General features: G+C 53.7%; 1 protein-coding gene across 1 annotated transcript in view; it reads right to left on the minus strand.

The window, feature by feature from the left end:
- Positions 1–662: 662 nt before the first annotated feature.
- Positions 663–12545, minus strand: part of PRRX2 (paired related homeobox 2) — a 56015-nt gene continuing 44132 nt past the window's right edge. The window contains exons 2-4 of the mRNA XM_001107634.5: positions 3725–3912; positions 2550–2728; positions 663–1120 (exon numbers count right to left, since the gene is read on the minus strand). Coding sequence (XP_001107634.2) covers positions 985–1120; positions 2550–2728; positions 3725–3912 — 503 coding nt within the window. The 3' untranslated portion in view covers positions 663–984. The remainder of the gene's footprint in view (positions 1121–2549; positions 2729–3724; positions 3913–12545) is intronic.

Here is a 12545-nt window from a genome sequence, read left to right on the forward strand (position 1 = left end):
TAAGTGGTGTCATTGGCTGGCGGCACCCCCAGTTACTGGCTGCAAATGGGTGGGTTGAGGGACTTGGATCTTCTACTGGCCTCAACTGTCATGGAGTACACCGCTGTCCTGGGAGGCTGGCTGGGACCTGCAGTCTGCACCTCAGTTTTCTGGGCCATTTCCCCAGCCCCTCCGTGGTCAAATGATCAGAGAGATCCCACACCTTCTGTACGCCCAGAAGCAAGGGACTGAATGTCGTTGCATGTTTCCCACATACCGTCTGGCCAGTCTAGGAATCCATGATCACCGATCCTGCCCCGCAATAGGATGGGGAGACGCTCCCTGCCCAGGGTCACATAGCAAGGCTCTGCCCAAACATCTGGGTGTCCCCTTGGGGCTCAAGGTGGGAGATGGGGTCTAAGGTGGGTTTCTGTCCTCCTCTCCCAACCCCCACCCTCCAGCCCCCACTTCTGGGGGCTCTGCAGGGTGACCGAGGACTTTGTTCCCGGGAACAGTACAGATATGAGGGCGGTGGGCCTCCCATGGCTGCTGGTCTCAGCCAGGCCAGGGCAGTCCCCATGCCTGCTGCAGGGGGCCCGGGAAGGCCATCCAGCCCTGTGGGGTCCCAGCTCTCATCTCAGTCACCAATATTGTTTGCAGCCCTTACCCACCTTCCTGCAACCTTTTGGGGCTTAAAAAAATGGTTTTATTTCTTAAGGACAAAAGCTTTTTGGTTTTAATACACAAACTAAATGAGGTCCTTGGTAGGCTCTTCCACCTTCCGGCCCAACCCCTCCAAGGGTTGTGGGCTGTAGTCTCTGGCGGCTGAGGACAGAAGAGCTGGGCCCAGCTGTGGGGGCCTCAACAGCCTCGCGGGCTCGGGGGTCCAGGCTGGAGAGACGGGCCAGGAGAGCCCATCCAGGAGAAGGTCACTTCCTGGGCGTCTGCCCCCTTTTCTGTTGCTGTCCACCCAGGGAGGTGGCTGGGTCCTGGTGGGACTGGACGTCAGTTCACCGTAGGCACCTGGCTGTGGTGCAGGCTGAACTCCTTGGCCTTGAGACGGAGGCTGGCGATGCTGTTGGCCATGTTGACCCCCGGGGTTGCGGGGCCTGAGCTCCCAGGGCTGTAGGGTGGCACTGTGCTGGGGGTGACATGAGACACAGGACACATGGGTGCGGGTGGCTTCTGGGTGTCAGTGCTCGACCCCAGCCTCTGGTTCTGCCACCCCCCTCCTTAGCTTGCTCTCCTGGGCAGCCTTCACCCAGGATTGGGGGTGGTTTGGAGCTGCAGGGTTTGGGCAGGAGTCAGAAGTCCGCCCAGCTTGGTGCTGGGACACAGGAGCCACCCTGTGAACCATGAGCTTCCTGAGGGTGGAGCCTGGGTGGGTCCTGTTGCCCCCCTCCATGAGTACCCCGGGCCTGGCTCACAGCAGGAGGGAGGTAGAAGGAACAGGCACCTGAATTTAAGGATGCCCCTTGGGGCCAAGCGTGGTGGCTCACGCCTGTAATCCCAACACTCTGGGAGGCCGAGGTGGATGGATCACCTGAGATCAGGAGTTCGAGACCAGCCTGGCCAACATGTTGAAACCCGGTCTCTACTAAAAATACAAACAATTAGCTGGGCGTGGTGATGGGCACTTGTAATCCCAGCTACCTGGGAGGCTGAGGCAGGAGAATTGCTTGAGCCCGGGAGGCGGAGGTTGCAGTGAGCCGAGACTGTACCACTGCACTCCAGCCTGGGTGACAGAGTGAGACTCTGTCTCAAAAATAAATAAATAAATAAATAAATAAATAAATAAATAAATAAGGATGCCCGTTGGTTTTCCTGCCCCACGTAAGGATGAACAGGGAGGGAAGTCAGGAGGGCGGTGAAGGCTAAGATCCCTCAAGCCGACCCACGAAATCCCTGTCCCCCTGCAGGACTATGGCTCCAGCAGAGCCACCCTCACAGCCCAAGGAGCAGATGGTGCCTCTGGAGCTGTGGGGTATGGTGACCCGACCCTTGAGCACCTCCTGCCCACCTTGTCAGAGTCTTTCCAGCTTTGAGCCAGACAAAACTGCCCCAGAACTTGGCTCTGGGCCCCAGCCATGCCCACGGGCCAGGGAGATCATTTCCTCAGCCCTCCCAGCCTCAGTTTCTCTCCTGGAAGGTAGACACAGGGCGCCGGGGCCCCCGTGCCAGCCTAGGAATCTTCCTGCAGGTCTTCTGTTCCCCCAGGGTGATGCCTGTACTTTGCTCCCCGTCCAGATAGGCCTGTTTTCTCCCAGCTCCAGGCACGCATGCTTGCACACTCCTTGGCATACGCAGGCACGTGCATGAACACTCACAGTCATGTGTGGACACATGCACATTGACACACACACGCAAACTCTTACAACATGAGCGTGCAGGTGCTCGTGAACACCCACTCATGGGCACACTTGCCACACATCACTTGGTGTGTTCCCCAGATCCCAGGGGCCGTGGACAACATTCAAGCTCTCTCCAGACCCTCAGAGTCCAGGCTGGAAAAGCTTCTCTGGAATTCCCCCAGCTGCCCGCTCCCGGCCTAAAGGTGTTCCCGCTCTCACCTGTAGGGGGACGAGGCTGTCCAGGAGAGATAATCCGGACTCAGGGCGGTGGGCCGGGGAGCCACGGGCTGCTCGATGGCGGCCTCCTGGCTGTAGGACTTGAGCAGTGAGGCGGAGCGGCTGGCCAGCATGGCCCTTTCGTTCCTGCGGAACTTGGCACGGCGGTTCTGAAACCAGACCTGTGGGTGGGAGGGTGAGCAGGGTGCAGCATGGACAGGGGGGACCCAAGTCCTTTTGGACCTGGGTGTGTGCCTGCTCTGTCACCAGCCCTGGGCTGGCAGCGTCACCTCTCTGAATCTCAGTTTTTTCATCTGTAGAATGGGGATGACAAATGACGCCTGCTGCTGGGTATGTGCTGGAGAATGAGAACACCAATAAAAGAAGGAACGAATGGAGGGGCATTCGGCCACTGGGAGTGAGGTGCTTGCTGAGCCCTCGGTGGGAGAGGTGCTTGCTGAGCACTTGGGGAGAGAGGTGCTTGCTGAGCACTTGGCTCAGTGCTGGCACAGAGTAAGAACTTGAAACTGGAAAAGGAGTTCTTTATCAGAACCCTTTGTGCTCTAAGCACTTTACGAAAACTTATTTTTATTTATTTGTTTATTTATTTATTGAAACAGGGTCTCGCTCTGTCACCCAGGCTGGAGTGCAGTGGCGCAATCTCGGCTTACTGCAACCTCTACCTCCCGAGTTAAAGCGATTCTCCTGCCTCAGCCACCCAAGTAGTTGGGATCACAGGTGCACGCCAGCGCGCCCGGATAATTTTTGTACTTTTAGTAGAGATGGGGTTTCATCATGTTGGCCAGGCTGGTCTCAAACTCCTAGCCTCAAGTGATCCACCCGCCTCAGCCTCCCAAAGTGCTGGGATTATAGGCATGAGCCACTGTGCCTGGCCGCTTTATGAAAATTTTAACTCTAATTCTTGAAGGACCCCTATAGCAAAGACCTACGTGATCCTTATTTTCCAGGGAGGCAGGAGCCTGCAGCACAGAGAGCTTAAGTTACTTGCTCAAGGTCACACAGCCAATAAGTGACAGGGCTGGGATTTGAACCCCCGTCCTCCTGGCCTCAGATGCTCCTGCTCTTAAACACCCCTCCTGGGCAGTTGTGTAATCCCGGGGTTCTCGCTCCCAGGCGCACGCTCCTACGGCAGGCCTTTCCCGGGACTGAGTGCTCACCTGGACGCGCGCCTCGCTGAGGTTGACGCGCCGGGCAAGCTCCTCGCGCACAAAGGCGTCGGGGTAGTGCGTGCGCTCGAACACGCGCTCCAGCGCCTGTAGTTGGCTGCTGTTGAACGTGGTACGGTTCCGTCGCTGCTTCTTCTTCCGCTTGGCGGCGCTACCGCGCCCCGGGCTAGGACACTCACCTAAGGAGGTCGAGGGGGCGGGGGATGGTCAGCAGGGCGGCCAGTGGCTACGTCACGGTTCAGCCCCCAACTCCGCAGTTTGCTCTGAGTGCTTTAGTGCCTCCCTCTGCAGACGGATGGTCCAGCCCCGCAGCCCGGAATGCATCCCTTTAATTCACTCCCTCATTCCTTCCGGCATCCACCCATCCATTCACTCTTCAACACATACTTACTGAGCACCTACTATGTGGCAGGCCCAGTGCCAGACTCCGGGGAGATAATGGTGAACAAAAGCAGCCACACCCCTGCCCTGTGGAAACCCCAGTCTGAGCCAACTGAGATGGGACCACGGCAAGAGCCCTGGGGACAGGTGTCCCCTCCACCAGGGACAAGTGACCTGCTCAAGGAGGGCCCAGGAGACACCTGACTGTCCTCAGCACCCAGCCCAGGCTGTGGGGCATGGCACATTCTGCATGGACACCTGTTGCTGACGTGTAATAATAATAATTAATATGTCATAAAGAGCAGTAGGAGTCAAGGCTCAGGACCCACAGATTCTAGGAAGCTCCCAGGAGCCCTAAAGATAGATGTCACGATCCTCATCACTCCTAAGGAGGAAGAGTCAGAGAGGCTACGGTCTCGGGCCCAAGCTCAAGGGCCCAGTGGAGTCATTGTTGGGGGAGGGATCTGAACCCACCAATCGGGTACCAGAGTCCTCATCCTCTCCTATTTAGCCACTCAGGCAGCTGTTGAGAGCAGCCGTCCTTTCCAGAGGGCCTACTAAGCCAGAGGCTGTGCTGGGGCTGGGGAAGAGACGAACCAGACGGATTCATCAGCAGGGGAGGCAGACCCCGGATAAGCTTTGGTGGGGCCGTGAGGTGGGTCAGGGGCAGGTGTGGGCCAGGGCACGGGAGGATGCTCAGCTCTGGTGGGGATGAGGAGCTGGCCGCGAGGCCCCTCAGGAGAGGTGCAGCTTGCAGAGGGTTTGAAGGATCCCCAGGAGTTCTCCCATCAGCCAGAGAGTGAGGGAGGGTGTCCAGCCAAGGCCCAGCAGGGGTGGTGGAATATCCCAGCAGCAGACCTGACCGAGGGTGGCGCTGGCCTGTGGTACAGAACTAGCAGTTCTGGTAAGGAGGGTCCAGCAGAACCCTGGGGAGGTCCTGGGGTGGCAGCCTCTGGGCCCAGCCTGTACCTTGGGGGATGGGGTGGGGCATCCAGCTACTATTTCCGCATTTAAACTTTATCCAGGGGCCAAACCCCTGACCCTTCATCCTCTAGGGCCCAGCCCACTGTCTACTCCTCCAGGGTGCCCTCCCCGATCCCGAGTCCACGTGGAACCCCCTTCCCTCCAGCACTTAGAATCAACCAATGCTGCCGGGTCAGCACCTCCCTGTGTATCTGATTTTCTCATTAAAAATGTCTATTTTAATAACCAAGTAACCACACTGCTTGTCACAGTAACATTCAAACAGCACAGATGGGTATAAAGTAAAACAAAATACTTTCCCCTCCCCTATCCCACTCCCCACATTTTCTTTCTTTTTATTTTTTTATTTTTTTGGGGTGGAGTCTTGTTCTGTCCTCCAGACCGGAGTACAGTGGCACGATCTTGGCTCACTGCAAACTCTGCCTCCCGGGTTCAGGTGATTCTCATGCCTCAGCCTCTTGAGTAGCTGGTATTACAGGTGCCCACCACCACACCTGGCTAATTTGTGTATTTTTAGTGGAAACAGAGTTTCACTATGTTCGCCAGGCTGGTCTCGAACTCTTGGCCTCAAGCGATCTGCCCGCCTTGGCCTCCCAAAGTGCTGGGATTACAGGTGTGAGCCACCATGCCCAACCCCACTGCCCACATTTTCTAAGATTACAAATACAAGTTTAAAAAATGGCCAGGTGTGGTGGCTTACACCTGTAATCCCATCACTTTGGGACGCTGAGGCAGGTGGATCACTTGAAGCCAGGATTTTGAGACCAGCCTGGGCAACATAGTGAAACCCTATCTCTACTGGAAAAAAAGAAAGAAAGAAAGAAAAGAAATTAGCCAGGCATGGTCGCAAGCATCTGAAATCCCAGCTACTCCAGAGGCTGAGGCACAAGAATCACTTAAACGCGGGAGGCGGAGGTTGCAGTGAGTCGAGATTACACCACTGCACTCCAGCCTGGGTGACAGAGCAATATTCTGTCTCAAAAATAAATAAATCAATAAAAGTTTAAAATAAAATAAAAAATTGACAAGCACACACTGGGGCTTCAACTTGCCTCTTTTTATTTAATAATATTCTGGATACTCTTCCATCTCAGTGAAACAAACCTAACCATCTTTATTGTGATTTTGTCATTGTTTTTCCAAAACGTATTTTCCCTCCTGTTCCCTCTCCCCTACTTTCAGGAACCATTTTAAGAGTGAGTTTTTCCTTTATCCCTCCAGCATTGCTTTTTGCAAATATAACAAAATATGTATAATATTTTCTCCCTTTCTTCTATCAAAAGAAAGCATAGCGGCCGGGCATGGTGGCTCATGCCTGTAATCCCAGCACTTCGGGAGGCCGAGGCAGGTGGATCACCTGAGGTCAGGAGTTCAAGACCAGCTCGGGCAACACGGTGAAACCCCATCTCTACTAAAAATACAAAATTAGCCAAGTGTGGTGGCTCAGGCCTGTAATCCCAGCTACTTGGGAGGCTGAGGCAGAAGACTCACTTGAACCTGGGGGTTGTAGGTTGCTGTGAACCAGTATCATACCAAAGCACTCCAGCCTGGGCGACAGAGTGGGACTCTGTCAAGAAGAGGAAAGAAAGAGAGGGAAAGGAAGGAAGGAGAGAGAGAGAGAAATAGAGAGAGAGAGAGAGAGAGAGAGAAAATGGCATGTACTGTTCACTTTTTGCCTCACCTAAAGATATTTCCCAGGGATTCTACATTCAGCACACTGGAGCCCTCCATATTCCTTTTCACAGCTGCATAGCAGTCTGCGGTGCCATTCTGCTGTTTATTCAACCAGAGCCCTATTGATGGGCATTTGGAGGGTTTCCAATCTCTTGGAACTAGAAGAATGCCACAATGCATAACCTCATGCAAATATGGTTTTCTATTTTTGCCAGTGCATATCTAGGACAGATTCCTAGAAGTGGAATTTCTGGGCCAATGAGTGAATGCTAGATGTGGCCAAACTCCCCCGTATGACTGGTCTTATTTTGCGTTCCCACGGCCAGGTTCGGGACGACGTGTTTTGCCTACAGTTTGGCCAACAGAAGAGCTTTGGATTTTAGTCCATACCTTGTATTTGTGTTTCCCCAGTTACATGTTCCCATGTTACACCCGATGTTCTTTGCACAGTACTTGGGCATTTGTTCAGTGAACTGTTACTGAGCTTCTGGAACATGCCAAGCCCAGTGATGGGTACTGCTTAATATCTGCTTTTAATCAGTTCCCAGGTTAGGGGGGTTTAACTGACTCTTGAGCAATCAACTGATTTGATGTAAGGTTAAATTGTTCCATGAGACTGTAAATGAGTGTGTGTGTGTGTGTGTGTGTGTGTGTGTGTGTGTGTAGGGTTGTCAGGCAGGAATCAAGGAGGTGTCTGGGAGAAAGATGACCTGAAGCAGCATTTGGAACACTGCTTCTCAACCAAGGGCTATTTTGGCCCCATGAGACATTTATGATCGTTAGGACTGGGGAAGGGGTGCTACTAGGATCTAATGGTAAAGAGGCCAGGAACGCTGCTAAATATTTTATTTTTCGAGACAGGGTCTCCCTCTGTCACCCAAACTGGAGTGCGATGGTGCAATAGTAACACACTGCAGCCTCGACCTCCTGGGCTCAAGCAATTCCCCCACCTCGGCCTCCCAAGTAGCTGGGACTACAGGTGCCTGCCACCACGCCCAGCTAATTTTTCTTTTAATGTAGAGATGAGGTCTTACTATGTTGCCAAGGCTGGTCTTAAACTCCTGACCTCAATCCTCCTGCCACCACGCTTGGCCTTGCTAAATACTATATATATATATATATATATATATTTTTTTTTTTTTTTTTTTGAGACGGAGTCTCGCTCTGTCGCCCAGGCTGGAGTGCAGTGGCCAGATCTCAGCTCACTGCAAGCTCCGCCTCCCGGGTTTATGCCATTCTCCTGCCTCAGCCTCCCGAGTAGCTGGGACTACAGGCGCCCGCCACCGGGCCCAGCTAATTTTTTGTACTTTTTTCTTTTAATAGAGACGGGGTTTCACCGTGTTAGCCAGGATGGTCTCGATCTCCTGACCTCGTGATCCGCCCGTCTCGGCCTCCCAAAGTGCTGGGATTACAGGCTTGAGCCACCGCGCCCGGCCTAAATACCTTTCAATACAGGCTCCCATGTCAATGAATTATCTTGTCCAAAATGTCAATAGTACTGAGGTTGAGAAACCCTGGTTTAGAGGGATGACTAGGAGGTTATGTTCAGAAGTTTCCCCCTTTGGGAAATACTTGCAAACACACGGGACCAGGTGGGGGCTGGGGGGGCCAGTGGTGAGGGAGCACGCAGTGGCCCTGTGCGAGCTGTTCTCATTGCCGGGACCGCTTCACTCTTCACTCCTCAAGCAAAGGTGAGGATGGATGAGAATGTCTGCTGCCTGTGAATGTCTTTCCACCCCCACCGCCTCGATGAGGAAGAAACTTTAAACCGAAACAAGAGCTCTTGCGCTGAAAACTGGGTGGTGATCAATAGCCTGAAAGCAGGGATGGAAGTTTCTGGAAAGCCCGTCATTGCAGGGGTGATTTCCACCCCCTTTCAGGCAATTCCTCTTGGGCACACACCCAACACAGGAGGCATTTCAGCCAAAAAAGGAGACATTTTCGGGAAGTTTCTGAGCAATTCAAACCTGGGGGTGTTTAAATGAAAACCATTTTGCAGCCTTCGCCTTGCCGAGCGAGCGCCTGAAGAAACAGCTCCACTTTCATGCCAGTTAAGCTGTGTGGCGACGTGGAGCCCAAACCCTCACGCAAAGGCATTTACCCCCACCCCAGCCAGCCCCAGACCGCCCCCAACACTGGCTGGCGTCCCCACTGCTTCCCAAGTCAGCTCTGCCCAGGGTCGTGCCAAGGCAGCTGTGATGTGATGCGTTCAGCCAGAGCCAGTTGGGCCAGGAGTGGTGCCAAGTGCTCCACGTGTGGCCACCCACCGTCCCCTGCATCCACCCTAGGAGGCACTGTGCCATTTTATTTTATTACTTTTTTTTATTTTATTTTTGAGACAGAGTCTCGCTCTGTCCCCCAGGCTAGAGTGCAGTGGCGCAATCTTGGCTCACTGCAACCTCTGCCTCCTGGGTTGAAGTGATTCTCCTACCCAGCCTCCCGAGCAGCTGGGATTATAGGCTGGAGTGCAGTAGCACGATCTCGGCTCACTGCAACCTCCGGCTCCCGGGTTCAAGCGATTCTCCTACCTCAGCCTCCCGAGTAGCTGGGAGTACAGGCGTCCGCCACATGCCTGGCTACTTTTTTTGTATTTTTAGTAGAGATGAGGTTTCACCATGTTGGCCAGGCTGGTCTCGAACTCCTGACCTCAGGTGATCCACCGGCCTTGGCCTCCCAAAGCGCTAGGATTACAGGCGTGAGCCACCAACTGCATCATTTTACACACAGGGAAACTGAAGCTGGGAGAGTGTCTTGCCCAAAGTCATACATCTGGAATTGAAATCAATGTCTATTGGCCATGCACAGTGGTGGGGACCTGTAATTCCAGCTACTTAGGAGGCCGAGGCAGGAGAATCACTTGAACCCAGGAGGCAGAGGTTGCAGTGAGCTGAGATCATGCCCCTGCACTCCAGTCTGGGCAACAAGAGTGAAATTCCGTCTAAAAAAGAAGAAATCAATGTCTGCTGGGAGGCTTGGCGAAGCCAAGGCTGTGAACCCCTCTTCACAGGGTTTCCTCCCTCTTCTACCTCGCTCCCAGGCTCCGCGGCGTAGGGGGCCTGTCACACGCTTGGTCCCAGCTCTCTGAACCCATGGGTGGGTGGGGTCAGGAGATGCCATGGTGGGAGGCCTCCAGCCTCACGTCACCCCTTCGATCTAAAGGAAGCCCTTACCCCTGGGAGGGTGTGGGACAGCAGCTTGCTGAAGGACACACCAAGCTGCTGTGAGGAGCTGAGTGTAGCTCAGTGCCAAGGACATAGTAATTGCTCAATAAATGGTCACTCCCCTTAACATGATTGCTTTTGTGCAGCCAGCTTTGTATGAGAAGACAAGGACATTTCTCCCAGCCTACAGCAGGAAGATGGGGCTGCACCCTGCCGTGGGCTGAGGCTGGGAAGGAACGCTGACGGGGAGAAGGACCCAGGCAGCACCTCCCCGGGGACCAGAACTCGAACCCACAGCTCTGGACTTAGCCGGGGGCTCTGGCGCTAGCCTCCGCCTCCGAGCGGATGTGCCGGATATGTCGCCCTAAGTTCCTGAACCACCTCCTGAGAAATGCATTGTGGTGGGCGTATGTGTTCCTCTGGGGACTCCAGGCTTGGGCTTAAAGCATTTAGGAAATAAATAAAATAAATACTCTGTAAGCCTCAGGCCATTGGCGCCGGGTCCCTGCCTTTTCACAGGGCCCCTCTCCTCCGGCCAGCAAGCCCTGGGTCTGCACTCTTCAAGGAGGGCTGTGCCCAGAGTTTCTTTTTGTTCAGGAAAAGTTCTGCTCTTCCCTGAGATTGAAACAAAGCATGAAAACGCCTCCCTTTGACCAGGCTGTTTAGCTGCTTTTGTGGAGGCCTGGATCCGGGAGAAGAGAAACGAGCTCAGATGGGGGAGGCCTGCCTCGTGCGCTCTCCTCCTTAAAACCAAAGCGACATCGTCCCCGATTACATTACGATGAAAAAATGACTGGTGCACAGTTTTCTGCCATTAAATTATTTCACACGTACCATTTATTTGGCTGACTGGGGGCTAAAGACATTTAAAAACTCTGCTCTCAGCCAAATGACCAACTGTTCCCACCGCCCTCCCCTGTGCCCATGGTTTTTCTTATTCCGTGTAATTTAAGGGTCTAAATAGTCTGGAGGGAATTAACTGCAAATTCTTCCTAAGACAAATAAACTCAGCCTCTTCGTTCCTGCCTTTCTCAAGCTGTTGAGAGACACACTCTGTTTGTTTTTGCTTCAAATAGTCAGTTTGCGCCTGACCCCAGGGCTGAGGTGAGCTCCAACCCAAATAAATAACTTTTATTAATTAGCATTTATTCTGACCAAATAAGCAGCCCTCCCCACCACCCCCAACGTGATCTCTGCCAACAGGATCACAAAAACAAACAACGGGTCCCTGGGACCTCGATGTGGATTTAACAAATTAACACTGGGCCTTCTCAGAGGAGCCTCAGAGCTGGAGAAATATTTACAGCTTGGAAACGTCTTAGGCAGGAAGTGGAGGTGGGGTAGGGTGGAGAGGCTGGGAGGCTTCAGTTTCCCCCTGGGATTTCTTGGTAGAGATTTGGGTTCCTTTGAAGGGCCCCTGGGAGAAGCGCTCAGGCAGGAACTCTGAAACCACATCCTTAGCCACTGCCTGGCAGCATCAGCAAGGACACAAGTGGCCCTGAGGGAGGCTTGAGGGACGATTCTTACCTCTCCCAGTAAGGAATGGAAGGCAGTACCGCCTAGTGGTTAAGGAGATGGCCGGTCTGGGTCTGGCTCTCAGGCAGGTTCCCTTCACTAGCAGAGCGCCGGGAGTGAACTTTTAACCGCTCCCAGCCTCAAGAATCTCACCTGAGGCCGGGCACGGTGGCTCACGCCTGTAATTCCAGCACTTTGGGAGGCCGAGGCAGGTGGAATGCCTGAGGTCAGGAGTTTGAAACCAGCCTGGCCAACATGGTGAAACCCCATCTCTACTAAAAGTACAAAAAATTTAGCTGGGTGTGGTGGTGTGTGCCTGTAATCCCAGCTACTCGGGAGGCTGGGGCATGAGAATTCCTTAAACCCGGGAGGCGGAGGTTGCAGTGAGCCGAGATCTTGTCACTGCACTCCAGCCTGGGCAACGAAGCAAGACTGTCTCCAAAAAAAAAAAAAAAAAAAAAGGAGACAGAATCTCACCTGAAAAATGGGACTAACAGGAGCTACCTCATTTAACCCTCATAACAATCCGACACAGCTGGCCCCTAGTTCAATTTTACGTAGGAGGCACAGAGAGTTCAATGATGTGCTGATGCCACATGGCCAGGAAAGGCCAGAGCTGGGATTGAAACTCAGAGACCAGCACATAGTCCAGCGTCTTAGCCACTTCCCTACACTGCCGTCTGAGTCACCTCGGCATGGACAGCCAGCCCCAAGAATCCCCCTGCCCAAGATCCTCGCGGTGCTGGGATTCTGGGGGGGGTCTCCCTGGTGGCTTAAGGGTATATGGAACAATCAAAAGGAGGGAGGCTGAAGGCAACAGAAACATTCTTGGGGCTGCAGCACGCGGCTTCAGGCATGCAGACAGCAGGGCAGCGAGGATTAGAGACGCGTGCAGGCCTAGCCCCAAGCCCTTTGAGGGTGGGCCACAGTCAGGCCGGACACAGAGAGGGCTCAACAACATTTGAAGACAGAAAAGAAGGAAGGGAAGAAGGAAGGATAGAGAAGAAACATGGTCCCTGGGGCCTTATGGAGAAGGATGCTGGGGCTTCTAGACTATTCCAATCCCAGGAGTACAGCCCTGCCCTAGCCAGCACCCC

Source organism: Macaca mulatta, chromosome 15 (assembly GCF_049350105.2).
Source record: "Macaca mulatta isolate MMU2019108-1 chromosome 15, T2T-MMU8v2.0, whole genome shotgun sequence".
Classification (NCBI taxonomy): Eukaryota; Metazoa; Chordata; class Mammalia; order Primates; family Cercopithecidae; genus Macaca; species Macaca mulatta.